Genomic DNA, 27,952 nt, shown 5'->3' with positions numbered 1-27,952 from the left:
GCGCTGGGTGACGCAGCCACCGGCCTAATGAAAGCGCCCGTTTCATTATTTAAGGGAAGCATTTTTAATTACAGTCGGCCGCTGAATGAATGGAGGCGGCTCAGGTGAAGGTCCTAATGAAGTGCGTGGGTCCCAGCTGGGCCGTAACGAAAGACCAGACCCTGGGGTGCAGCCCGGAGCTCGTAGCGCACGCCCCCCTCGACCCGCCCCACCCGCCCCGCGTCACGTTTAACGCCTCCTCTCCCCCTGTCGCAGATGTGGGAGGGCCGATGGCGGGTGATACCGCACGACGTCCTGCCCGATTGGCTGAAGGACAACGACTTCCTGTTGCACGGGCACCGGCCGCCCATGCCCTCCTTCAGGGCCTGCTTCAAGAGCATCTTCAGAATCCACACCGAGACAGGGAACATCTGGACACATCTTCTGGGTAAGGGCCGGGGGGCGACGTTCCCAAACACCGGGAGGGTGTGGGGGGTGGGGGAGTTTAAACTCCACGGAAGGTTAAGCGGCACGCGCTAATGAAATGGAATTGTGTGATACATCGCTGCCTCCGTGTCGTAAACCTGTGTGAGTTTTTATTGGTCTTGGCATCCAATGGCGTCTGCCTCTACAGTACTTTTGCTGGCATGCGTGAAAGAACCAGCGGTAGACCTGTAATGATTGATAATGCAGTTAATGCCTTACTGAGCGAGTCATATTTTAGCATTACCAACCGGACCGGCCACTGGAGCGGTGTCTCCGCTCTTATTGTGAAGGATTTACTTGCGTTTTGTTTTTTTGTTTTTTAAATAAAAGCCCTCAGGACGTTGCAGGCTGCTCATTGGCTGCTGTGTCTCTACAGATTTGTCGGGCCGGTGTAGGCAGATATTAAAACCTCTTGTTAAGCTGTCCCGCAGTAATTACGGGTGATGGAGTTAACCGTCTCCGCAGCACTGAGCTGGTGTGCTCTGACATTTTGAGAAGGCAGGGGTGAGAACGGAGTGCGCCCTGGGAGTGTGGAGCTCAGCCTGCGGAGACCGCCGCTGTTCCTCACATTGCAGCGCGCAGCTTAAATGTGTGGTAATATTACTGAACCAATCATTAGCCGCTCAGCCAAGGAGTCGCGCTCAAAGACATGTGCACACATTGTGCCTGTGCACGTGCACACACATACACGTGCACACACACAAGAACACACGCACACACACAGACACACGCGCGCACGCACACACACACACACACACACCCGGGACATGTTCAGACAGCCTGCTCAGCATCTGTCCTTAAGAGGTCAGTCATCATTGCGTAGCACAAGCGCGCTGTACCATAATGGCTAATTAGGGAATGAATATTTATGTGGCCTTTAATGCAGCCTGGTCCAGGCGAGCTCCAGGAACAGCACAGACGAGGCTGCAGGGCCCCTGACCTGCAAACACCACACTGCCATGGAGGCTGAGCAATAAGGAGGGACAGCAGGAAAGAGGGAGCACATGAAAGCAAGACTGAAAGAAAGAAGGGGGAGAATGGCGACAGATAATGGGAGAGGGCAGGAGTAAGAAAGAGGTTGAGAGGAGGGGTGCGATTCTGGCATAGGGTGCGCTGCTGGAACCCCACTCTCCCATTCTCAACCTTTAATGTTAAATGTCACGTTAGGGTAATGAGCGTTATTGTGCTCCCTGGGAGTTGGAGTTCCTTTGGAAGGGACTGTGCGTTGGCTTCGTATTCAGAAGCCGCGTTAAGCGTTTTGTATGATTAATTGTGGTAATTTCAGGGCCGATTGTAAAGGCCACTTTTCACACTGCGCTACAAGGGGGAAAACAAGCTGTGACAAGGAGAATGTGTGCTTGAGCTGTTTCACGCTGCCCCCTAGTGTTCAGTCTGTGACAGGAACGTACTGTAGGCTGCAAACTGCCAACTGGCTGAATCCTGCTCATTTATCAAATGGTGTAGACTGTTCCACATCATAATAATCAAAAACTGAAAATTAATGAAGCTATATTTGATGTTTGATCAGGCTTGATAGGTAATTATTCTTTGGGTGCAGATAGTGGTCAGAATGTGAAATCAAGGGCTGGGCTTATGACACATACTGATGGACTTTAACTTGCCAACGGAGCGGTTTCGCTGGTTCTTTTTGTTTTTATCGTGTTACATTAGATCAGATTAGATTGGATGACACAGAAAAACCTTTTTATCCACACGCACGGAGATTTGTCTGGCTGCACGTGGCGTGTGAAACACATTACAGACATGAAACACACAGGCCATGTACTCAGATACTCATTAAAGATTGTCCAACAAAGATGCACACGTGCAAATATTTGCAGTTGAATGGCTTTTGTTCGCAAGCTGTACCAGTTCACTGATCAGGTCCGTGATGCAAGTATGGCTCCCTGACTTAAAGATTAAACAACACACTGATGTAATGAGCTTTCCCTGTGCAATATCTGCACACGAGCATAATCAAAGGCCATTTGTCAAAGCATCACCAGTTATTTTCGAAGAAAATTTATGTATTCTTTTATTAAATTGAACACTTTGAATATCTTGCTGTCAGATGTGTTGTAGTGCATACTGTGCATTGTAATGGGGTAGAGCCTATATAAAATAATTAGCAAGCATATTCATGTTTCTCATTTTAAATGAAGTGTTCATAACTAAATGAAATGCCATTTTCTGCTCCCAAACACAATGGCTTAAATTGTTTTTATTCCGGAAGTTTCATAACAAGTTTGACGTGAATGGAATTGTGGATAATTGCTTGATTTGAGGAATATGAAATGACAGAAAGCCTAACTGTTCAGCCCCCCGTGGGCCGTAAGCAATATGTGGGCTTGAAGTTGTCTGAATTCAGTTGGGCTTATTATTAGACCTCAGACTGTCACTGGTGAACGTATTGATTGACATATCGACCAAACCCTCCTGACTGACTATTATCTGAGGCATGACTGTCTGTTCTCCTACACAGGCCTGACTGACTTCTCCTACACAGGCCTGACTGATACGACTCCCATACGACTGACCATTCTAAATGAGCTGGACTATTTTTCTACGCAGACTAGTCTACATGAGCCAGACTGACTATCCTCCTAGGCAACTCTGACTGACTATTCTCCTACTCAAGCCTGACTGACTATTCTCTTTTAAACAGCAGTTTGTTCATTGAACTGTCACGCCACGTTGGCCCCGGACACAAGAGCTTGGCACGGTTAGGATTAATCCCCCCCCCCCTCTCTCTCCCTCCTTCCCTCCCCCTCTCCCCCCAGGCTGCCTGTTTTTCCTCTGTCTGGGGATAGTCTACATGTTCCGGCCCAACATGTCGTTCGTGGCGCCGGTCCAGGAGAAGGTGGTGATCGGCATGTTCTTCCTGGGAGCCATCCTCTGCCTGTCCTTCTCCTGGCTCTTCCACACCGTGTACTGCCACTCGGAGGGCGTGTCCCGGGTCTTCTCCAAGTGAGTACCTGGCCCAGAGTGCTCTGGGGCTGTGCGGCCGGCGGTCGGCGTCTCCAGGGTTACCGTAAACGCGGTTCCGCTGAACGGGAGTATGTGTGTGTGTGCGTGTTCGTGTGTGTGTGCCCATACTGAAGTGTGTGTGTGTGTGCGCGTGTGTATGAGTGTGTGTGCGTGTCCGTGTGTGTGTGTGCGCGCGTGTGTGTATGAGTGTATGTGCGTGTCCGTGTGTGTGTGCGCGTGCGTGTGTATGAGTGTGTGTGCATGTCCGTGTGTGTGTGCCCATTCTGAAGTGTGTGTATGTCAGTGGGTATGTCTGTTCTGACGTGCCCGTCTCTGTGCCCCTGCAGGTTGGACTACTCGGGCATCGCCTTCCTGATCATGGGCAGCTTTGTGCCCTGGCTGTACTACTCCTTCTACTGCTCCCCGCAGCCCTGCTTCATCTACCTGATCGTGGTGTGCGTCCTGGGCATCTCCGCCATCATCGTCTCGCAGTGCGACTTCTTCGCCACACCGCAGTACCGCGGAGTCCGGGCCGGTGAGGGAGCGCGCGCGCGCGTGTGTGCGTGTGTGTGTGTGTGTGTGTGTGTGAGAGAGAGAACAGGAGTTGAGTTAGCCAGCCCTGTCAGATTTTGGCTGAAGCATATTGCTGACTTCCACAGGGACACATTGAACCTGCTGTATTGCTGTTTTACGTGCAGTTTAGTTTCATTAGTATTTTGATGCGACTGCAGTTATTCGCCTTTTTTTTTTAATTTATTTTTTTTAAAGCCATGGGGGGGCCCTGGGGGGGTTAATATTTGTGGGAGCCCTGAGTTCTCATTAGCCGAGCCACACAGTTCCCCTCAGGACCCCCTCCCCCTTCCTCTCTCCCCTGCTGAGTCACCAGACAGCAGACAGGCGGGGGCCCCCTGCTGGGGCTGTAAATAATGCAGGGCGGGTGGGGGGGGGCGGTGAGCGAGGCCCCGCCCCTCTCCTTCATGTGGAAGCCCACGCTCGGCTGCGGCGCTCCTCCCGCCCCTTAATTGGCCCGAGACAAACTACCTGGCTTTATCAATTCATAGCCCTCTTTTATGGAGGGCCATTTAGATAATCCCCGCCAGTTCCTGCTGACATTTATGGGGCTGTTACAGCCCCCTCCCCGGGCCCTGGATCCTGCTCTCTAACGGCCCATTAAGGCTGGGGGGGGCAACGAGGAGCACCCAGGTCGGGCCGAGAGTCCTCTCTGGGTCTATCTCTCTCTCTCTCTCCCTCTGTCTTTCTCTCCTCTCTCCCTCTCTCTCTCTGTATCTCTCATCTCTCTTGCCCTGTATTTTTCTCTCATCTCTCTCCTCTGTCTCCCCCCTCCTCTCTCACTCCCTCTTTTATCTCTTATCTCTATCTATCTTTCCCTCTGTCCTCTATCTTTCTCTCCCCTCTCTGATCCCTCTCTCTCTCTGCATCGCTCTCTCCTCTCTTTCTGTATCTCTCATCTCTCATGCTCTGCATTTTTCTCGTCTCTCTTCTGTCTCCCCCTCTCCTCTCTCACTCCCTCTTTTATCTCTTATCGCTGTCTATCTCTCCCTCTGTCCTCTATCTTTCTCTCTCCCCTCTCTGATCCCTCTCTTCTCTCCCTATCTGTTTGGAGAGAGGTGTGTATATTAGTTTGAGTATTGAACTCACCGGTATTGAATGGGTCCCCACACAGTGTCCGTGTCGCGGTGTGAGGAAGGCAGTGTGTGGGTTTTAAGTCCTCTGTCTGTCTCAGGTATGTTTGTGCAGTCTCGTTTGGGTGTAGTTTGTATGTAGGTAGTGTATATGTTGCAGCTTGTTTGTAGATTGTGTGATGTATGCAGTTTTGAATGCAGAATTCAGGTTATGTGTAGGTTGTAAATTATGTGTAGAACGCAGGTTGTATGTAGGTTATGTGTAGGTTGTAAGTTATGTGTAGTTTGTAGGCTATATAGGTTGCAGTTTGTATGTTATTTGCAGGTTGTGTGTAGTTTGTTGGTTATATGTAGGATGCAGGTTGTCTGTAGGATGCAGGTTGTCTGTAGGACGCAGGTTATGTGTAGGATGCAGGTTGTGTGTAGTCTCTAGGTTATATGCAGGATGCAGGCTGTCTGTAGGACGCAGGTTGTGTGTAGGATGCAGGCTGTCTGTAGGACGCAGGTTGTGTGCCTGTAGGCGGGCGCAGTGTGTGAGCTGTGTCCTCTCTGTCTCTCAGGTGTGTTTGTGGGTCTGGGCCTGAGTGGAGTGGTCCCCTCGCTGCACTTTGTCATCACCGAGGGGTTTTTACGGGCCACCACCATGGGCCAGTTGGGCTGGCTCCTCCTCATGGCCACACTCTACATCACCGGAGCCTGTCTGTATGCCGCCCGCATCCCGGAGAGGTTCTTCCCTGGAAAGTGTGACATTTGGGTATGTGTGACACCCCCGACACCTCCCCCCGCCCCCCCCACACACCCCTCCCTCCCCCGTCACCTTCCCTCTCCTCTGCCAGTGAGGAGCTGGGACAGAGCGTCTGCAGTGAAACTCATGCGCATGCACACACTCTCCCTCCCACACACTCTCCCTCCCACACACACACACACACACACACACTCACACTCACACACACAGACACACACACAGATGATGGGGCGGAGCTCCATCTGTCCCCGCCCTCCCCAGCCCTCAGAACACAGCAGCCACTGTGCTGCTGAACAGAGGGGCCTCTGGCTATTTCTGGGTTCAGCTGAGTGAACCCAGATGGGTGTGTGTTTGTGTGAGCCTGGTCAGCAGTCATGTGGTGTGTGCGTGTGTGTGTGTACATTTGTGCATGCGTGCGTGTGCGTGCGTGTGTGTGCGTGCACGCTTGTGTGTGTGTGTGCGCGTGTGTGTGTGTGTGTGTGCGCGCGTGCGTGTGTGTGTGTGTGTGTGCGTGTGCGCGCGCGTGTGTGCGTGCACGCTTGTGTGTGTGTGTGTGCGCGTGTGTGTGTGTGTGTGTGTGTGCGCGCGCGTGTGTGTGTGTGTGTGCGTGCGCGCGTGTGTGTGTGTGCGCGTGTGCGTGCGCGCGTGTGTGTGTGTGCGCGTGTGTGTGTGTCAGGCAGAGTGCTGGGCGTTTCGGGGTCGCTGGCTTCACCCCTGTAAGCACGGGGAGAACAGACCCACTGGCTCCGGGACACGCCCCCTCCCCTTTCAGGAGCGACCCCCTCCTGTGTGCCGAGCCGTTCTCCCTCCCGTCCATCAAGCACAGCCCCAGCACTCAAACCAGGGCAGCCCTGGAGCTTCATTCAGCCCCGCCGCCGTCTTCCAAACCCCCTCTATTTCCTCAGCTGGTGGGGGCTATTTCTGTGAGACGTCCCGCAGAGGGAAAGGGGTGGGGGGGCACGGGGGAGAGAGCCCAGGTTGTGTAGATGCTTGCCATGAATAAGTCATGTTTCAGTAGCCTCCTTTTCTCTCGCCGCTGTTTTTAAGCTCCGCCACCGCGACGCGGTCTCCTGACGCCAGCTCCGATGTCCAACACGAGCGCCTCTTAATTGAAAGTGCAGGGTTTTTGTCTTTCTTCAAATTCACGTTATCTCCTGGAGGACGTCCAGCCCCTATAAAAACGTCCGCTGGAAATTGATGTGCGGAAGTGTGGAGGAGAACAGTGAGCGTTACGTCCCCACAGTTAGCCAAGGACAAAAGCTCAAGGAACCAAAAAAAAAAAAAAGAGTACATTTCGGACCTAACCCAAAGTCAGTGTTGCGTGTGAGGTATGCAGGCCTGTGTGTGTGTGTATGTGTGTGTGTGTAAAGGCAGAATGCCTCTTCGCCTGATCGTTCTTCTCAGAATGTGATGTTTGATGTTGGCTGTTCTGGAATGTTCTCTGTGGAATGCTCCAAGCATTGCACTCCTGATGGCACATCTGGACTAGGCCATTTCCTTCCAGTGTTAATGTTAAACACACATGCGCGCACATGCACACGTGTGCGCACACACACACACACACACACGTATGCAGGGAGGGATGTCAAACTGCTAATCTTTATCACTGGTAGTGAAGATAAATGGAGAGAACGGACGGACTGACTGACCTGTGCGAACCTCCTCCTTTCACAGTTCCACTCTCACCAGCTGTTCCACATCCTGGTCGTGGCGGGAGCCTTCGTCCACTTCCACGGCGTCTCCAACCTGCAGGAGTTCCGCTACACGGCTGGCGGGGGCTGCGCCGAGGATGGTGCCCTGTGAGCGCGCGCGGCCGTGGTACCGACACGTGCCACCAGGGGGAGCCAGCAGAGCAGCGAGCAAAACACGTCTTTTTGGTCCACCAGGATGAACATAAGAGGACGAAGTCAAGGACAAGGTTTCTTTTCTTTTTGAAAACTACCTAAGTCTTGGCTTTTCTCTGTAATAAACTGCACCAATGGGAGAAATTAAGATTCAGAAAGACATATTTGTAGATAACTAATAAATTATATAGTCGCAAAGCCAATTGTCAATATTCTTAAAAATACCGAGACACACAAAATGTAGGTTTTGTTGAGAGTGGGTCTAAAATGCTTTCATGCGACAAAAAAATGTGTGTGTGAAGAGTTTCTTTTTCTCTTCCATAAGTGCGGGGGGTGCTTTTAAACAGATTTTTCATGTACATAAGATTTCTAACTTTGGGTTATATAGATTTGTATTATATATATAAAAGTAACAAAATCAACCAAAAAAAATGTTTAAGCTATAAGAAGAAAATGAGAAATTTAAATGAATTAAAGATTATAAGAAAAAAAGGTTTAAAAGGCAAAAACAAATGCAAAACCAGTCATTTTTTAGGAGGGAAGAGTTTGCTGGAAATGCCACACGCACTGTCAAAGTTTACTTGCACAATGAGGTTAGACATCTGGTGGGGAGGGGGGCTGGGCCAGACTACTGTCGGGGCTAACGGTGGCCCGCGATTGGTCCGTTGAGTCCCGGACAAGGTAGAGCACAGTCCCGCCCCCAGGGTCAGCTGTATGTGGAAATGGGGGAAGTTGGCCACCAGTGGTAAAATGGACACCTTGTTCTAGCAGCTGTTCTGTTAAGTACATTATGATGTAAAAGGGGCGGAGCCACATTAGGGTCAATTCTCCTGTGAAGCAGGGTGTAATTAACGAGAGAGCTCTCTTATTACCCTTTCCACTTTATACTCATTTACCGGACTCCGTATGTAGTGTGATGGGCTTTCTCTAGCTATTCCCCTCTCCTCTCTCTCTTATCTCTGCTATCTCTTCTCCACATTAATCTGGAGTCAAGCTCTGGCTGAAATAAATTATGGGGTACACAAATTATAATTTTTTTTTTTTTACTGGAATGAGGTGCTTGTCTGGAAGTGGCCCTGCAGAAAGGAATCTGATCTATGAGTGAAGATATGCTGTGACCTCGCCCTCTGCCCCACCCAAACATGGGGCCGCCTGCGTTTCGGCAGGGAGCCCACGCAGCTCCCAGGCGGATCCGCTGAGTTCCAGGAATTCAGAGTTTAGAGCCCACCGCCCCCCCTTTGGTTACCGAGCGACCACCCAGCCCTCTCAGAACGTAAGTGGAGGATGTGAGACATCGCGGGGAGAGTGGTGGTGTGGAAGTAGAGACAGGCCCCAGAGCCCACGGTGTATCTGCGCAGACAGCAGCGCACGGTCCTCCTCCTCCTCATACCTGTAACCACAGGGCTCTACCATTAATCTCTGAGTGTGTGCCACACACACAGGCCTCTCTGTCTTTTCCATATTCATTATCTCCCGCACACCAACTGTCACCTACCACCGCATCACACGCACGACTTCATTCCTCCCCCTCGGACCCAGGACCTTGGGGGCGTGGCCAGACCTGGGTTATGCCGCTAGGCCGCTTGCTGGGGACACGGGCTGAAGCTAACATGCAGAACAAAGAAGCGCATGCAAGCTTGTTTATTAAAAACATTAATACATTTTCATTACTATCATCAGTTTCCATTGAGAAGTATTAGGATGGGAGCAGATAAAGGAATTGTATAATTCTGGAAGGAGCAGTTGAAAGACAGGCCGGAGGGTGTAAAGGCGTGTTCGCCCTGCACAGGGTTGTGGCACACACCTGCACACGCCTCAGACGAGCTCTCTCTCTACATGTTCCCATTTCATGTCTGATTGCGTTCTCCCTCACACACATACAAAGTGTGTGGTTTTCATCTGCTTAACACGTGCAGGTTGTGACCTCCACTCCAGAATGCTTGGGATAACATTTCAGCTTTAGTGTCTTTTAAAGATGTAGTCATGACTCTTAATCCCAGGTCAGAACTCCACATTGTCCTCCACAAAGAAAATACAGAGAGGGTTTCATCTGGTGACCGGCTGAGCAGGGGCCTTTCAAGTGAATTATAGGTAGGGGGGTTCGGTCAGGCAATGCAAACAGCTTTCACTTGAAACCAGCTACCGTGGGATTCGTTTTTCACCTTTAAAAAAATAAAATAACGGGACATTTCTGGTTGTCGAACATTGAGGGTGAGAAACCCTGTGGAATCCAGGCAGGCCGTTGTGGTAGGCCGCCTGTAGGGGGCAGTGTTATCTTCATGTTCTCCTCTTTCTTTTCTCTCGTTTGTCCTTGTGTTTCCTGATTAGGGGTGCTTTGCATTCTACTTTCCATCTTCCAAAGTTGAGGCCTTGTTTCATTGTGAAATTTAAGATAACAGAAGCATTTAAAGAAAACAAACTGCTGTTTTTTTTAAATATATATTTTTTTCTTTTTGCGGAGTGCATAACGTTTGTTGTGAAAGCACACGTATAGTTCTGAAAGGGTGTGTGATTGCGATTAGGATCTTTATATCTGCTGTATTGTTCTAATAAAAAGTTTTTTGAATCAAAAAATATTGTGCAGTCGTTTTATTTGTGTGTGAGTATGCGGGAGCCTGAAGTATGACTATGAACCGGAGTGCTGGAATCGAGAAGTTCAGGAAGAAGGTGCTGGACTTTGGAAGGCCAGTTCAAACCAGTGGTTCCTCATTTCTTCTTGCCTCTGCTGCCACTCTATGACCGATTGTGGTAATGCACTATATTTGGGAAAAGCCTTTATTTTGATGTGTCACCATGTTAATACAGCATCACACTGAATTTTTACAACCATATGTGGTGCATTTGTTTGATTTTTTCTGTTATCACACCTTTTCTGTTCCTGTGAGTGACTGCAGAGTGAGCATCAGTGCTTCAGGCCTTGGGCTCCCACAGCAGCTGATTGGACGGGCAGACAGGCTAAAGACACGCCCTTCTTCCCTCCCAATAATTCTGCATCCCATTTCAGGGCCCGCTTTTTTAGGAGCATTTCCTTCTGAAAATTGATGTGTGTTAACTGGAAAAATAATTTAAGAGCACAAATACTAACTGGGATGCATTAATGCGCTCCTAACTTTGGACCACATGTTAAATAGCAAAAAATGTTAGCGTAGAGCCCTGCATTTTGTCATGGAGAGGAAGGGGGGGGGGGAGCCCACCTTCATGATACCTGAAAAGTGTTTTACCCCCCACGGACCCTGTTTTCTGACTCCGCAGAATAAAAATAAAGTCGGCATACGACTGAGCTGTCACTGCGCGACAGGTCAAAATGGCTGGCAGACTCAGTCAGGATGATGGCAGCAGCCCACTGGTGGATCTGGCTCCCAAAGGAACCAGAGCAGCCTGGCAGCACCCTTAATCCAATATTTCTAGAGATTTACTAGAGATATGCACATTAATTAAGCACTGTTTTATCCAGGAAAGTTCCAGGTTGGTTCTTACAATGAGATTTTAGCATTGTGCATTTTGCAGAACATTTTATGAGATTAATTTGTAGGTGTTCAGACTATATTTGCTTAATGTACTGGTTGGCTTTAAATGGTTATAATCATGCAGTGTGTGGAGATGTGTTAATTGTGTGTGTATGTGGTGGTCGTGTATCATCATCGGACGGCTTAATAAAATCAGAGAAGAAGAACAGTGCTTTAGGACAGTGAAAACAGGTCCCTGTTCCTCCCTTCTCTCCAGGAGCTGTCCAGGCTTGCTGAGGGGTGAACCCGTACACCCTTTTCTGTTTACCAGCTCCTGGGACAAAGCCTGCCTTTCTCCCCACTCTGTCTAACGAGACCATTCAGACCCCATCCATCTTACTCACAGAGACACGGGCCCACTGGGACCTGTGCCTTTAGTCAGAAGATTGATTGATTGAGAAATTTTGTTTGATGGATGCCCATAATCACTCATTCAGTTCTTACACACTAAGGATCTGCCATCAAATTTCTTCTCTCTCATTGTGGACCTTTTGTAAAAATGTTGAAAATATTTGTGGTCGCTTACTGCAGGTTCCTCATCTCATATATTATGACAGTCTGAAGGAAAACGCATACCCTACACCTTTATTTATAGAAGTTCAAGTACAAGTGAATTTTTAATGTGAAACACATAAAGATCCCAATGGATTATCCTTATATAAAATGACTCACTTTGCAGTCGGTTCTCAACAATAGATTGCTTTGAATCTCATGACGAGCCTCTGCTGGTTGGCAGTGTAGTGCACACCTACTGTTGCACTAATCAGTGTGCTCTCTAGAGGGTGCTGTTGGTACTGCTTCAAGGTTTGGCATTTGGCATTTAACCACACTAAACAAGGCTGTCTAAATATATATTTTGTGATATTCAAGTGAATTAGTGTCATGAATAACAGCCATTCAAATATGCCATTGTGCACTTGAGCCTGCATTTTGTGAGTGGGTGGAACATTGCAGGTTAAAATAATGTTGAGCTAGAAGGCTGGGCCATTTCCTCTTCCTGTACAACATTACTGCCAGAGTCATTTTTGTCCGCTGACCTCCCTCTGGCTGTGGCTTGACATGGAACATAAAAACCAGGTGGGCCAATGGCAGCATCTGGGGAAAGGACCGCACTGAGCCTGGCTGACACGGACTAGGAGAACAGCCAATGAACGGCCACTTTGGCCCTTTCCGCATCCACTTTGAATGCTGCAGGGACACCCTGGCCTGCCTGAGAATACCTACTGACAGCTGGGTTCTCAAGGAAGACTCAGGGGGCGATGCCCTTTGACTGCTCCAAGCATGATCCTTTTCCCCTCCCACCTCTCCCCCCTAAGAACTCATTTCTGCTTCTTCCCAGTCATGTAATGTCAGACTGTAGGACACTGACTAAGGCTTCACTGTGTCATGGTATATCTATCTGGAGTGTTCTGGGAATTGATTACACTCTGCAACTTAATCCTCTGAATCAGGGCAGAGGTGCTGAGCCCCTAGTCTATGAAGAGATTAAGTTGGAGAACTTGTGTATTCTTCATTGTTCTGACTGCGTTTCTGGCTGAGCCAGGATCCTGGCAAGTTTCCCAAACAGTGAGCATGTGGCAGGTCTCCAGCTCCAAACATTTTCAGATAAGTGGTGGAAATGTGCACCTGTTACCCAGGTGGATGCCCCCTGTGTGATGCATGAAGGTGACATTACAAATGCAATCCTTCAGTTTTTTTTTTTTTTTAGTTACTACTAATACTGCTGCTGCTGTTACCACAACGCTACTGCTACTACTAATACTACTAGTATTTAAAATAATGTCTTGCAAAAGTGTACCAACGTCTGAAGACAGAAAGGAGTAGCTAGATATTGTAAAATACGTCTTAATCCGGACTTTGTAATTACAATATGTCTCCGGACGCTGTTTTTTTTTCCGTTCCCGGAAGTGGCTAGCTACAAGTTGTACAACCATCGGCTACAACACCTGGAAGTAGATCGCTTGTTCAGAGGCCCCTGGCCTAACCAAAGAGATGCGAATACCTGCCGCTGGGCATCATCTTATGCTCCTTCATTCACGACTGGTGTGGTTCATTTGTGCTGGGACCCTGGCCCATGTGAGTACGTGCATTCATTCTGAAGCAAAACACTCGTGTTATCAGGATGTAAAGTATAAATCGTGGGGTTTACGTTGAGAACATTTCTGCTTTATTGTGCATTTCAATTAGCAAATGTTTTACCTTGAGAAATTAAGTTAATTTTTGTAAAGGCTAATGTGCGTCAACATGTGGGCCCAACCACAAGCACTTGAGGTTAATTAGCAACATTTTCTAGACCGGGGGTCTCGATTCCGGACATTTCAACGTTGTAGTTGAGACATTTAATGTGTTGTTGCTGCTGAATGTATGTTTAGTGCAATAAATATGCAATGCGCCCTTTACAAATGCGTGTTTCTGAAGGTGCTATTTCCCCCTTCCTTCTGGGTTTGTGTAAGGCCTACCCACCCTGCTAGCTAGTTAATGTTAGGTGGCTACAAGCTGTTGCTTAACCTGCTACAATGCTATCCGATCAAAGGTGGTCGTATTATCCAGATAATTCATTATGCACTGTCAGTGTTTTTTTTTTATTACACTGTCATTGTTTCAGCTAATTAATGCTCGAACGGCTCCTACCTTAATGTACATTTTGTGTTTTAGGAGCTTAGAAGAAGTCAAGACAGGTTTTCGTTATTAATATCCATGGCATTGACTTTTAGTGAACAAGATTGAATGTTTTTAGTTAAGGCGGGTAATTCCACAGATCGTTTTGCAAATCTTTCTTATTTGTGACAATGTTCCTGAAGTATTATTGGTTGAAGTCATATATAAAAAAGAAATAGCTGTTATTTCGTAATTTCTAAGTGTTCCTGTAATGTGCATTTCTGTACATTACTGTACATTTCTGTTTTTGTACATGTACTGAACGTAGAGATCAATATTATTTTCTCAGTATTTTCTCGCTGCATGCACTGTGCTAATTACCCTATTGTTGCATTACAACATTAGTTAGGAGATCCAGACGGTTCACCATCCACTGCTGGAAACCCAGGGTAATATCACATGTACACCCCGTGTTAGCATCAGGCCTACTGGAGAGCAGTTAGAGGTATTTTTAGGCATTGCTTACCTAACTCTGCTAGCGAGAATCACGGCCTGTGAAAAGGGAGTCACGTGTGTGCTTGACAAGCAAACCACAATGCTTGGAAATGCTGCGGATACATTCTGTGCTAACTGAAAAACAATTCTGTTTTCATTACAGCACACTGAAACAACTAACAATAAGACGGATGTTAAATAAACCAGTAGAAAATAATAGTAATACATTGTTCTAGACTGCACATACACTCATCATGTTCTTCAGTTGGTTTTCACTTTTTCTGTTTCCATTATCCACTAAGTGTTTTAAGCATTGTGTATAACATGTTCTGCACTGGTGAGCTCAGTTCCATCTGAAAGTCAGTAATAATATATAACTATCAGCTAACTTTGCAAATGTCATCTTAATGAATACCCACTGTAGACATTTTAATGTCACATTAGCAACAAATAGATTGCAGCTCCTTTTACCCATTTTATTGTAATTTATTTAACATTTATTTACATTTGTATTTAAATAATTCCTAAAGCACCCTTCACTTTTCATGTACTTATGCAGTCTCTTTACCTTTAAAAAAAATTCAGGATTGTGTAAATACCCCTAAAAAAATGGTGTGTTTTTGCAAGATACTGGTATGTGGTTCAGGGTGCTACAGCCTGCTGGGTGTGAATATACCCACCTCAGCCAGAGAGAACAGGCCGAGCCTCCGGGCTTGTCCCCCCACCCCCTCTCGCCCCCCTAGTCCCACAGCACAGCTGTCTACAGTTCAAACCCATCAAGTTCTTCACTTTCACACTCACTGACCGAGCTCAGTACTGTACCACTCGTCTGTACCCGTAAGCATGGCTAATGTGAGCTTAAGATGAAAAGAGAAATGGCCTAGCTTGTCAGTATTTGGTGAAACAGTATTTGGTGTTGTTTGTCTCTACTGTTGTTATGTGGAGCTTGGTATGACATTTTGTGCACTGTGGTGCCGAGTGCTAGTTGCATTAGTCTTTATTTATTGGACTTCAGTTTGGAGCGTAAGCCTATGATGTAATAATACAGGTTGCTCATCTAATTTTTTCACGGCTTTTGTCATTTCCCATGCAGTGTGCCTCTCCACCATTTTCATTATACAGTGTAATTTTCAGAGGAACGCGTTCCAATACTGTTTTTCCCCTAAATCTACCCCTTTTGAAAGTGACAAACATGGTCCTAAAACAGCTGGGACCAACTACACATTCTCGTTACCCGACGCCCTAAAACAGGGGTGTCAAACTGCATCCCAAGGGGGCTGCAGTGTCTGCGGGTTTTTGTGTTTTCCTTTCAGTCAGCTGCCAATTAAGGCTTTGAGAACAAGGCGTGTGGATGCCTTAGCCAATCAATGATTTGAATGAAACACTTGTGTCGAGAACTCCCCAAAAACTAGCGGACACTGCGGCCCTCCAGGACTGGAGTTAGACATCTGTGCCCTAAAACAAACCTGAGGGTCTATCGATTAGGGGCCTACCCTATATCATTATGAGCCTCTTATTTCTGTAGGCCCGGGACTCTTAATGAATAGAGGTAGCCCCCCTTAACCCCTATAAATGAATAATACACTTTTGTCAACAAAATAAAATGAAACAAACCTTTGCATAACCATTGCAAAATGCAGACTGTGCAGAGCACCTTTTAGGGTTTGCGCACAGAATCAAACCTGGTCTCCTGACCTTCATTGTGGACCACACATCTCCACTTTAAGGCTGAAGGTGTGTGTGAACCGTCTCTCCTGCAGTTGTTGAGTGCATGGAGCCTGCAAGCTGCCCACAAACCAACAGCAGGACTGGATTCTTTTCAATTTGTGACATTTTGACATTTTACAAAACATGTAGATATGCTAATACCTGTCTCGTTTGTGTTTGCTTGTGTGTGTGTGCTTGTGGTTGTATGTGTATGTGTGCACCTGTGCATAGAATTTTTTTTTTTTAAGTCTTTTTGAGATTCTGATCTGGCTCAGCATGGGCCACAGTTCTAATGGACCTTTTTTTTAGAGTCTGAAATAAAAAGCTGAATGAATGAATAATGCTCTGACATCACAGGACATTGGCACTGCACTGTGATGCAGTGTCCAGCAGAGGGCAGAATTCATGCAGCCGATTGGAGACAAAGATACCTTCCAGCCTTGGTGACACCTGTGTCGGTGTCTTGGCTGCAGTGCTTCTGTAGAACATGTCTTGACAAAGTCACATGCCCATGGCTAATGCTACTGAAACACATGCATGAATTGGATATCTATTTTTGCGGTAGTAACTGACCGCTATTTTTCTTCTCCACAAAGGTGAGCATTTGTAGTCGTGTCTCTTCTCCATTGTTTAAAAATGTGTCCGATTTTCCCTCAGAGAATTTTGCTAAGAAAAGAGAGAGGAAAATGGCATCTTAAGACACTGTTGAAAAGCCCTTTTGTTTCTGTGCACTGGTGTAGATCCAGGGATGGTCTCTTCCCAGTGTGTAGCTGTTGTATCGTCCCTCAGCAGTCACAGTGCTGGTTGGCAATCTACTCGGCTCAAAAACTAAAGATTACAGTAGCATTTCAGCAGCCCGCGTGCCTGGTTCAGCCATTTTGGGAGCCAGGAGATCAGTGACTCCAGGGAGGTGGAGTCTTGGCCTGTCCATCATCGCAGGACCCACGTAGAGGTGGCCAGGGAAGCCAGGAATAGGGCCACAGACAGGGAAATTTCCGAAGCTCCCCCACAATCTTTGGCATTTTCCTACAATAAAGAGCAATAAATGAATACTTAAAACGTGCATGAACATTAAAGTGCATCAAAGTGTTACAAAAACACACTAGGGTTTTATTCAAGCACAATGTACCACCACATCCAGAAAATGTATCACTGAAGTATAATGTGTTCCGTTCTGAAAGGTACACGGCTCTCTCCGTGCCATACGACACATGATTTGAGGATGATATGTCTCCTTCAGTCCACAAGTCTTTTCAACCAGTTTATGAAACTCTCCTGTTATATTTTTCTTAGCTACACAGCAAACATTATTTTGCTGTTGTTCAGACTGTCTGTTTAGTTTTGAACTGATCAGTTAAAAGAAACCGCTTTGATGCTCAGGAATGAGTGGAAGAGCCATCAGCTAATGACACCTCAAAGAATATATAGGGCCATTTTCACAGACAGATTAAATTTAGTCATTGACTAAATTGAGTTCTTGTATGGAGAATCTCCATTCTAAATAGAATTTAGTCAAGGACTAGGCTTAATCTGCGTCTGTGCAACTGGCCCATAAAGTCCTAATTCGAGATTAATCAATATTAGACTTTTTAACATGGTTGTCACTGGCATCATCAGAATTGATACCAGACTGTGGGGCCATACTGAAAGCCAGTACTTTTATAGGACTAGCCACCTGACAGCCCCTTTGTGTCATTGTTACATTTGATCTCGCCATGTATGAATCGGCCCTGAAAATATTTCAAAATGCATTGGTTTAAAAATCATTCACTCAGTGAGTCGGCCAATCAGCGGAAGGCGAGGGCTGACCTCAGGGTGGAAGGCGTGGCAGGAGTCCGGCCTCCTGCGGATCTTCTGCGACCGCATCCTGTCACACTTCACCGAGGCATTATGTGCCCAGGGATTAAGGACTAATGACAGAGTGAGTCACAGTGTAATAAAACATCAACAACACCGGCCAAGATTTCTCTCATTTTACTCTTGGGTCGATAGTGTGAAAACAACACGCACAGAAAAAAGTATAACGGTGAGGAACACTGTGTTTGTGTAATGTCTCTCTGCTCATGGGCCTATGGAAGGATATATTTGACCTCCTTTGGTTCCAGGGTAATGGGAGAATACTTCCGGGAACAGTCGCAGTCTGACTGTATCACCACCATTATCAGGTTGCTGTTGGCGATCTGCTGCAACACAAACATCCTGGAACACACACAAAACAAACAATGCTTAGCGACAAAGCACTCTCAACCCCCCTCTCAAATTCTGGGCACCCTATCTCCTGCCAATCATGTTTCACATCTTACTGCTGCATTTAACCCTGAGAAAAAGGTCATTTTTCAGGATGAGAAGTTAAAAGCTGCAGTTCAGACAGCAGCCCCACAGCTCAGACAGGGCTCTCCCATTGACACCGATTTGCCAGCTGGTAATGTGCTGTATGAGAGGTACTTTCAGATAACGGTGGCTTTAAATTGGCTGGTCAGTGGAGTTGATGTGGGCTAATGAGGATGGAAAGTTATGTCAAAGCTCATTCTAGCTCCTCTAGTGTGTGCTGGGCATTTTCCTGTGTGTGTCCAAACACTGCAGTTGAAACCTCTGTGTATAGACTGCTTCAGTTCATTGAAGCCCAGTAGAGTAGTTTAATATTGTGATCACCTTCCTGTCCCTTTGCTGCTGAATGCATTGTCCCTATATTGCCTGACCTGTATTGCTTGATGTCAGCTTGAGCATTAGCAGAAATGTCAGCTGAATAGCTTTCTTGTGGGCTTGTATGTGCTGTGACGCCCTCCACTGAACTGAAGGTCATCATCTTGACTTAAGCCAAGGTCGTGTTTTAAGTAGTTGGAGGATATAGGCCTTCACTGTTGGATTAAAGACGGGATGTTATTCGCTCTGACCCGTGTGGTCCTGTGCTTGTGTTTTGGAGACCTGGAAGCGCTCTGGATGGACAGTGGGAACAGGATGGTTCCTCTCACTGTCCTTCCATTGGTATCGTCACTTTGGATAAAAGTGTCTGGCAAATTAATGTAATGTATCAAATCAATATGGTCACATGATCAGGGGCCTAAGAAAACTGTAACCGAGCAGAAGCACCCTCCCTATGTCTGCCGTGGGGGCGCGGGCGAGGCAGGATGGTGCCAGTCTGCCACCCTGCCCGTGTTTCCTTAACCCGACAGCTGGGGAGCATTTGATGCCCCCTGGCATCTCATCCCTCCATCGCAGGGCACTGAATATAGCGAGGGAAAGCACATGTGAGCAGAAAGGAGGGATGAAGAGGAGGAAAGCGGGAGAAGGAATGTGTTTGTTTACTCCAGTGGAGAGAAGACTCCTGGGTCAGGCCTGGCTGGGATGGGAGTGTAACATCCCCCGCCATAGAGACCAAAACCCCCTCTGCCAGACCCACGCTCAGGAAGACCTGCTTCCTCCCTTGCTTTATTTTTTCTGCAGTGGACCCTTGCAGTTTTACGGGAGCGCATTAGCTTTCCACGTGGGTGTAAGAATGGGAAAAGGGGAAAACCGTGTGATACATGGAACTGGGGAGCAGAAGAGAGAGTTTGGGGGGGGGGGGGGGTTCCTGCTCGGAATGCTTGGAGCTGAGCTGGGGTTTGGGTCAACGGGCAGCCGAGGCCAACAGAGGGAGGCTTCTGTTCAGTTTCCCCAAAGTGAATTTAGCACCTCCCATGGTTCGCTCTTAGTCTTCCACACAGTTTACAGTTACCACATTTCCTCTATGGGGGAATGTGAGGAGAAGGTGCTGAAATCTCACTGAAAGAAGTCAGGCAAGATGTACAGTACATACCAGTCCATTTTTATAACATACTCAACATAGGAGGTACTGTACTGGTAGAAAATGCTAATCGGTAAAAATGAGTTTTTAAAGTAACTACAGTAGATTCAGAATGTTAAACACTCTGATGCGATATACCATACAGCAATCAGCTTGTATGCGAAGCACGGTAATGACTTATTTTTATCAAAAGTAGTTAGGATTGTGAAACAATTCATTCACTGCCCTCAACAACTAACTGTAACCCTTCAGTTTGAATCGAGATAATAGACTTTATGGATCTGATAATGTAGAGATGTGATCAGTCTCCCTGGCTGAACAACCAGCTTCAGACCAAGACATATCCTCTGATCCTGAAATCTGGTGAAATCCTGACCCCCTAGTGGCATCAAGTAAAACTGTGTAGTTAGAAATTCAGGTCCTTAGGGTCTATTGTTTTTCCCAATATTGTGTACATTTCCTTTTGTGTATATAGTTGTGTATATTTCCTAATGTGTAAGAATTTCAGGACATGAGGAAACTAAAGTCTCTTTACTAGAATTGTGTTTATAAGGGCCTTGACTGGAACAATTTTTAATTCAGACACACGCGCACACCTACACATACACACAAAACAAGTGACAGGAGCACCAATTGTATATTGCATGCAGGTTGAGGGCAATCTGTACCCTTGATTAACTCTATCCTACCACAAGATGGCACTAGCACTCCAGGTTTGTGTTGTTCTCTTACTCAGCGGAGAGACATTCCCCTTTATGGGTCTGTTGCCATACCACCATGCACTCTGCTCTTGCCGACTGGCTGAAGCTAAGCGAGTGTAGGCTTGGTTTGTACTTGGATGGGAGACCACCAGGGAATACTGAATTGCTGCTGGAAGTGGTGTTGGTGGGCCAGCAGGGGGCAATCTTCCCTCTGGTCAAATAAACCCCAATGCCGTCTTTCGGATGAGACGTTAAACCGAGGTCCTGACTCACTGTGGTCATTAAAGATCCCATGACACTTATCGCAATGAGTAGGGGGTTCCCCGGTGTCCTGGCTAAAATCCCAGATCTGGCTCTCGTAAAAACTTGCCACCTAATGATACACTGATTTAATTGGCTAAAAAATGTTCTCTCCCTCCAGTGGTGCTGGCCAGTGGCCAACAATAGAGGATTGTGGTTGTACCGGGCAGCTCCCAGGTGTGAATGTGTATGAGTGTGAAGCAGGGCGTTGCTGCAAAAGAGCATCCGTACTCTGCGAACCTACCCTGGGTAAATAAAGGTAAAAAAAAAGAAAGCTTCCATTAAGTGCTGGAGGGAAAATCCTTTAGAAATTAAGAGGCTGCTTGGAGCCAATATTAAGTTAATACCTCCGAAAACGATCAAGGCTTTCCCGCTTTAGTGCGGGAGCCCTGCAGGGATCTGTTCCACATGTTTAAGCAAATGGAGGCTGAGCAATGTGGGAAGGTTGGGGAGTTGAGGAAAAAGGTTTTGATGTGTGAAAACAGTGCACCAAACCCAGCGTGAACTCCGTAAGCGACTCACAAGAATCCATAAATACCCATGATGCACCATGGGTGTGGTGACCATCAGAGACCCTACGAGGTGAGACTCATTTGTGTGTGGCACTGTGTGAACGGGGGTGCTTACTTCTGACAGCGGGCGCACTGGATGTAGCTGTTGGTCTCCTTGATGGAGGGGTCGTGGACGAAGCTGGGGTACTCCGTGTCACAGGGCTGCATGAGCTCCACCTTCTTGTGCTTGTGAGCTGAGGGTAGAGAGCGTCCAGGAACCGTCAGCCAATCAGCCGCATGCGCGCGGACACGCGTACAGTGAGAACACGTCAGGACAGCTGAGTGACAGCTCAGGCATGTGTGGGTGATGACATCAGCGCTAAATCCCACAGTCCTCTTCTGCCCCCTCCTCCCAGCCTCTGATACTATGCTGTATGTGAAGGAGAGTTCCCTGCTTTTTTTATGAATCTCCAGGCCGCCCACTCGTTATACTCTCTCTCTCTTACTCACACACACGCGCGCGCACACACACACACAGTCTTACATAAGCCCACACTGGAAAGCAGGACTATTGTTTATGCAGATTGTTCTATTAGTGATGCACTCATCACTGGCTGCCCCTGGGGGTTTCCTGTGGCATCAAGACTGTGTGTGTGTGTGGGTGTGTGTGTGTGTGTGTGTGTGTGTATATATGCTTGGGGGTGAGAGAGGAAATGAAGAGAAAAAACAGATGAAATGAATAAAGACAAATGACTGAAGAGAGAGAGAGACAGAAAAAGGAAGCTGAGAGTCGAGGTTTGGATAATTGTGATCACAGATGCTGCTGTTCTCTTGGATCAGTATCACTGTCAGGTTTGGCTGTAATCTTAGGCCATGGCTTCGCTTGGCTTGTCTGGAAAAGGCACTGGTCTCCTCCGGTTGTGGTTCTGAGACCCTAGATGGAAGCGTAGGTGGCGCTGGCTGATTAGCACTGGCCACCCTGGCCAAGTTCCGGCCCGCACTAGGGCAAGGCAGGGAAACTTTCTGAAGACGACTTATTTTATGAGGTCACACTGTGGGCCAAGATATTTATAACTTGTTTTTGCCATGGACATAAATAACCCAAATAACCTTTAGCACAAATAAACGCAGTCACACTTACTCCACACAAATCATAAATGCCATTCTGGATATTTGCACTCGCACACAGGATATGCTTGATACACATGGAGCACACACACACACATACACACGCATATATAGAATAAGTACCTGGCAACCAGAAGGAATCTCTTGGATGGGAATGGAGGAGCCATGTGACTGGGGGTGGTACTTACTTGAATGGAAGACAGACTTTGCTTGAATGGGAGGGGTCACAGTGGAGAGGGGGTGGAGTGAAGCACACGATTGGAGGACAGGCCACAGTGAAGAGGGGTGGGGCATGAAGACAGAAGCAGATGCATGGCGGCAGTGGTTTGTCGTGACAGACAGGTGATTGGAGATGATGCGAAGATGAAGATGATGATGGGAAAAGCATATGGGAAAGACCGACCGTCAGTAATAGCAGTCATGGGTGAAATGACATGAGTAGGTCAAGAAGCTTTACTACACTATATATCCATCCTTCTCTTCCTCTCTAATTTCCCTATCGTTACACTGATAAACCTGTGGCTTCTTATATTTTATGGCATTGAATGGACATTTTAATGATGTGATGTGTGGGCGCATTGTCATGTATGGAATGTTTTTTTTAACTTGTAACCTACTCAGGGGCTACGTATGCAAATGAGCTCATTGGCTAACTGACACATTTATATAGATGTATACTGTAGTGTTGATCAATGTGTGGTGTCCCTGTTAAATAAAGTATATGAATAAATAACCGACTTTTGCCACCCTGACAAACGGGCTCCTTAATTCACATCTACAAACGCAGCAGAGCACTTCCTGCTCAATCCACAGCCCCTGGGCTGGGGCAGCCACACGACTTACCTTCTGCAAGGTGATCGGAGTGCCACAGCCCGCACACATTAAACTCCAGCAAAAAGCTAGAGGACAAGGGGAGAGAAAACAGCATTAGCATGGTGGCTAACCTAGATTAACCTTCCCTTCAGTAGCCCTGCATACAAGATGAGAGCTTTCCCCCTGCCCTGGGGAAGAAGCCTCAGTCTGGATTCGGAAGGGCAGATGGCAGAAACTGGGTTCTGGTTCAGAAGTGGAGCGGCCGTGTCGCTTATTGGACCAGACACAACTGTGAAACTGAGCTGTGAAAAAGCACGGAGCAGAACCAGAAAAAACCGGCCTACTTTTCTGAGCAAATTCTAACCTTGGTTTTTTTATTTATTTTTATGCAGCACTGTGGCGCATTGATCAGCACGGTTGCCTTCGCCAGGTTCTGGGTTGGAGTCCTGGCTGGCCCGGATCCGCTCTGTGTGGGGTTTGCGTGTTTTCCCTGCGGGTTTCCGCCCGGCGCTCCGATCTCCTCCCACAGCCAAAACATGCAGCCCCAGGACTACAGGTGAAAATGAGCCTCCCTCGCTAACTCTGGAATATAGGCTGAAGGGTTATTAATATTAATTGTCCCTGTCAATTAAACTAATAAATTACATTTATTTTTCCTCCCACTTTTGTTTACCCGATTGCATTTGTGAGCCCATCACCGCAATGTCCTCTGTCAGTTTAGGACGTTCAAGAGTGTGCATTCTGAGCCCAGCTTCTGTTCACTCTGCAGTCCTCCAGCAGGGCCGCGCTGTCGCTGCAGTTGGGGGAGGACGTTCATGTGCGGCTAGCACAGACACTCGAGTGACCAGAGAAGGTACGGTGAGGACAGCCACACACAGTTACCCCCAACCCAAACCCTCTCTTCTTGGAAGACTCTAGAGCCAGCTTTGTGCTGCCTTATGGGAGACTGCTAGCCGTAATCACACTGGCACAGGCTGCATTCAGTACCAGACAGTGGAACGGTGTCTTCTGGCTTTGCCATTAAATAGCAGGGACACCTAAGTGTGTGTACCCTGCTGGTAATTGCATTGCCCGCCTTGTTGATTGGCTGCTGTTTGTACAATGTGTTTTTCAATCTTACTTTTAAAAACTGATTATTTTTCCATTATTCTCTTCGTGTCAACAGCTCGTGTGCAGCTGTGCTCGGATGTCCACAGTAAGCTCCCCTGTAAAAAATTTTAACAGGCCCCCATAAACTGGGCCTCTAAGGCAGGAGAGGCGTCCAATCATACTTACAGCAGGAACTGAGACAGGAGCCATTTTAGAGCTGACGCCAGGCCATAGAAGGGCTGCAGGGAACAGAGAAGAGAGAATTCTCGGTTGCTGAGAGACGGTCAACTTTCACTAACCCCCCCCCCCCCCCCCCCGCCTTCAATCCTTCAGGGGGCTTCGGCATTTCTAGAAAGTGTATGTATGGGCATTTTAAAAAAAATAGCCGTGTCATCCAATCAGAATTTTAGTTGTGTTGGCGCCTGAGGCGGATGAATGGCTCTGCAGGACTGCAGGGGCCCTCGAAAGCCCTCAGGCTGGCCTTGCCTGGCAGTTACCTGGGTGCTGCTCGGTGAATACAAATGCGTGGATGATGGAGATTTACTGCGGTCGATCGGGGGGCTCTGAGCCCACTGACCAATCGGCACGTTTCCTCAGAATGTCAAGGACGAATGGCGAAAATCTCTGAGAAATGTCACTTCTGCGCCTTGCCATCCACCCCGCCTGTGGCTTAAGGATCTAACATTGCAGACGCCACAAGTAGTGTGCTGAAACGCGTCCTTTGCAACGCTGGAACTCAAACGCATGCAACAGTTGGATTGGGTGTGTAATGCTGCTTTTGAGTGGTGCAGCAGTGACTGAGGGAGCGAAGAGGTGAGATATTGAAGACGTACGCTGAGGAGGGGCCGGGCGCTGTTGGCATGATGGAGGGGGTTCTTGCACATGGCCTGGTAATCGTACAGCGATATCCTGGAGGAAGACGCACAAAAATGCGTTCGCACGCACGCACACACACACACACAAGCAGAAGGAAACACAAACGCAGACTGAATTATGACTTTCATTCACACAGATACTCAACAGTGCAATAGCTCCCGAAGGAAACATAAACAACACAAGGCTTCTAAGGTGCATAGCGTCTCCAGTGACAGATGATGCAATAAATGTTCTTGCAGTGACAGAGCCAAAAAATGTCAATTTGGGTCGCAGGCATCATTAAAATGAATTATTAATGACAGCACTATTTCTGGTAGGCAGTGGATTGGCTCTTACCTTTTGAACATGCCCATCCTGAGCAGCTGTGTCATCACAGCCCCTTCCAGTTCCCCCAAGAACTTCCCGACCTGCACAGAGGATGACAGAGCTGGTCATGTGACGGCTCTAGAACCAGGGATGACATCACAATGAAATTTGCAGCCTCGTGATTGACTTGGCTGATAAAGGCTCTTGCTGCCAAGCCCCCTGGGATTCCAGACCTCAGCTTTTCTCCTCCTCATCTCCATTGCGTGGCCAGTGGCAGAGTGCCAGACGCAGAGTCCTCCTTCCGCACCTGCTGTCTCTCTTCACTGCTGTGTGAGTGCTGGGTCACACGTACCACACTTCCACCCTGTTCTCATACCACCCTTCTGTCTCGTCTCTCCCTCTCTTACATACGTGCATACCTTTCCCTCCCTCCCTCATTCACTCACTCTCTCTCACATGCAAATTTCAAGTTTTAATGGTTTTTTTCTTTCTTCTTTTTAGGTCCCTTATAATGCAGTAATTTGGATTTTCCCTTAGTCTGTATCCTCTTAAGTGGTGATGTTTTATTGATGTTTATGAATATTACTGTATAATTTTGCTGACTGAGTGCATGTGTTGTTCAGTTGAGTCTTCATTCGTGTCGCCTAGGGGGAAATAAGTTTGCAGCAGCTATAAAAATTAAGGCAGGATGACAATAGATACAGTACATCCTCAATCACACTCGTACAACAATATATGCATTCATAAACAATAAAACATGTACCCTGTACCTACATAAACTCATGCTAGGGAGAAATTAAATGGATGTAAAGTGCCTGTGTGACTGTGCGAGGGAAATTATGCCATACCTTCTTGACTGCTTATTAAGTAGACTAATTGCCAGGGGAATGAATGAACATTTTAATCTGTTTGTGTTGCTCTTCAGCAGGCTGTACCATGAACCAGAAGGAAGAAAAGAAAATTCAGGAAACAAAGGGGGGTAAAAATCTCCTGGGATAGGCTGAGCTTTATGCAGGGCTTGTCAGTTAAGCTAGCCTTGGAGGTGACTCTTGAGGTTGCATTATGTTTTGGTGGGTAGTGAACTTACACTTCCCATCCCAACATACAGAGTCCTGTATTTAGGCTTTGAACCATATTAAAAAGCGTAATTAAGCTTTTTAAAAAACCACAAACTGGAAGATTTTAAATATGCTTGGGAAATAAACATGGCAAGGCAGTTTGGGATGTGACCAAATGGTTTTGCCATTCTGTTTTTCCCCAGCTTTTAAATAAAGGATTTTCTAATTGTCAAAATGCCTTTCTCCTGTTATCTCCCCTCCTTTCCCTCCCTCTCCATCCTTCTCTTTCTTCCTCTATCTTCTAAAGGCCTAAGCATTTCAAGTCTAGTGAATATCAGATGACCAACCTCAGCTCAGAATTGAAATGCACTGAAATGGCAGGTTCTGTTTGGTGTTCTATGGCTGATGTGACTGCGTGTTTGGAGCACTGAGGTGCCCGTCCCCGCGCGATTCACCCGACCCAAACCCCGCCAGACTCCGTGGACGCACGCGGGCATGAGCTTCCATCTCAATGCGCTCATCCTGACGCCTCCAGCCCGGAAGCGGGGCGCATATCGACGGGTGCATTAGGGGCTAATTCGGCATCATCATTCCGGATCAGCGACGGATGCTAGCTAGCCGCCCCGCTCGCGCGGACCTGGGCGGTAATCACTGCGGCTCTGTCAGGGGCCACTCCGGCCCGCTCTGCTCAATCACAAACCCGCGCGCTGATTAGTATTGGCAGGAAGAACGGCCTCATTACTCACAGTCATGCTGCTGCTGACAGATAGGAACACTTCTCCCTGTCGCTCTCTCCCTCCCTTTCTCTCTCTCTCTCACGCTTTTCTTTCACCCTGCCCCCCCCCCCCCCCCTTTCACAATACAGCATATTTTATTCTCCTTCCTCCTTATCATCTCTGTCATTACCGCACGGCTGAATGGAGAGTTATGCTGGAATATAATATTTAGTAGGGCCTTAAAGTGGTCCTTGAGTAAATTCTCTGAAGCGTGAAAGAGGATCAGTTCGATGTTCGCCCTTTCGTGTTCATTACCAGAAAGCAGAATTCAGTCTGTTCAGGGCCAAGTCCCCTTTTGACACATTCAGACTAGCAGCACGAGCCCTGTCAGATATGATGCCTCTGCAACTTTTTCAAATGACTCTTCTGAAGGAGGATCCGTAATCATCCAGGATTTCCACCCACACCTTTGCGTGCGGTAGTTCTGCCGCCAGCAGCTGCCCATGTTAAGAGCTGCACTCTTCCTCTCTAATTCCTAAATCTCATTCTCATTTCTTACACACCACATCACACCTTCTTTCATTTCAAGCTTTCACGGCTTGGTCTGCGGTTTTTCCGCATTGGCGACTGCCTTCCCATGTGACGGGAAGCAGTCGTCCCCGTGCGTGACTCACGCTCCGAGGGAGACGGTCAGGTGACGACCTGGGGCACAGAGCTGGG

The 27,952-nt window shown here is 47.5% G+C and overlaps 2 protein-coding genes and 1 long non-coding RNA gene across 5 annotated transcripts in view; 2 read left to right on the top strand and 1 right to left on the bottom strand.

The window, feature by feature from the left end:
- Nucleotides 1–10,236, top strand: part of adipor2 (adiponectin receptor 2) — a 38,362-nt gene extending 28,126 nt beyond the window's left edge. For both annotated transcript variants that reach the window (XM_035425904.1, XM_035425903.1), the window contains 5 exons: nt 256–427; nt 3,246–3,432; nt 3,780–3,967; nt 5,636–5,829; nt 7,495–10,236. In XM_035425904.1, coding sequence (XP_035281795.1) covers nt 256–427; nt 3,246–3,432; nt 3,780–3,967; nt 5,636–5,829; nt 7,495–7,623 — 870 coding nt within the window. In that variant the 3' untranslated portion in view covers nt 7,624–10,236. The remainder of the gene's footprint in view (nt 1–255; nt 428–3,245; nt 3,433–3,779; nt 3,968–5,635; nt 5,830–7,494) is intronic.
- Nucleotides 10,237–12,995: 2,759 nt separating this feature from the next.
- Nucleotides 12,996–26,461, top strand: LOC118231981. 2 transcript variants are annotated; one of them, XR_004766186.1, is made up of 5 exons: nt 12,996–13,246; nt 23,580–23,743; nt 23,957–24,040; nt 24,353–24,382; nt 26,384–26,461. It is a non-coding gene; the product is annotated as an uncharacterized LOC118231981 (long non-coding RNA). The 2 variants fall into 2 exon arrangements; XR_004766185.1 differs by lacking the exon at nt 26,384–26,461 and having other exon boundaries at nt 24,353–24,576.
- The window catches only part of cacna2d4a (calcium channel, voltage-dependent, alpha 2/delta subunit 4a), a 110,474-nt gene continuing 97,764 nt past the window's right edge, over nt 15,243–27,952 (bottom strand). Inside the window, exons 34-42 of the mRNA XM_035426459.1 lie at nt 25,489–25,559; nt 25,110–25,185; nt 24,463–24,515; nt 23,218–23,273; nt 22,563–22,583; nt 21,383–21,500; nt 18,054–18,169; nt 17,780–17,862; nt 15,243–16,996 (exon numbers count right to left, since the gene is read on the bottom strand). Of these exons, the coding sequence (XP_035282350.1) occupies nt 16,901–16,996; nt 17,780–17,862; nt 18,054–18,169; nt 21,383–21,500; nt 22,563–22,583; nt 23,218–23,273; nt 24,463–24,515; nt 25,110–25,185; nt 25,489–25,559 (690 nt within the window). The 3' untranslated portion in view covers nt 15,243–16,900. The remainder of the gene's footprint in view (nt 16,997–17,779; nt 17,863–18,053; nt 18,170–21,382; nt 21,501–22,562; nt 22,584–23,217; nt 23,274–24,462; nt 24,516–25,109; nt 25,186–25,488; nt 25,560–27,952) is intronic.

This window comes from Anguilla anguilla, chromosome 7 (genome assembly GCF_013347855.1).
Source record: "Anguilla anguilla isolate fAngAng1 chromosome 7, fAngAng1.pri, whole genome shotgun sequence".
Lineage (NCBI taxonomy): Eukaryota > Metazoa > Chordata > Actinopteri > Anguilliformes > Anguillidae > Anguilla > Anguilla anguilla.
Note: the sequence above shows the minus strand (reverse complement) of the source record. Positions and strands in the feature narration are given on the sequence as shown.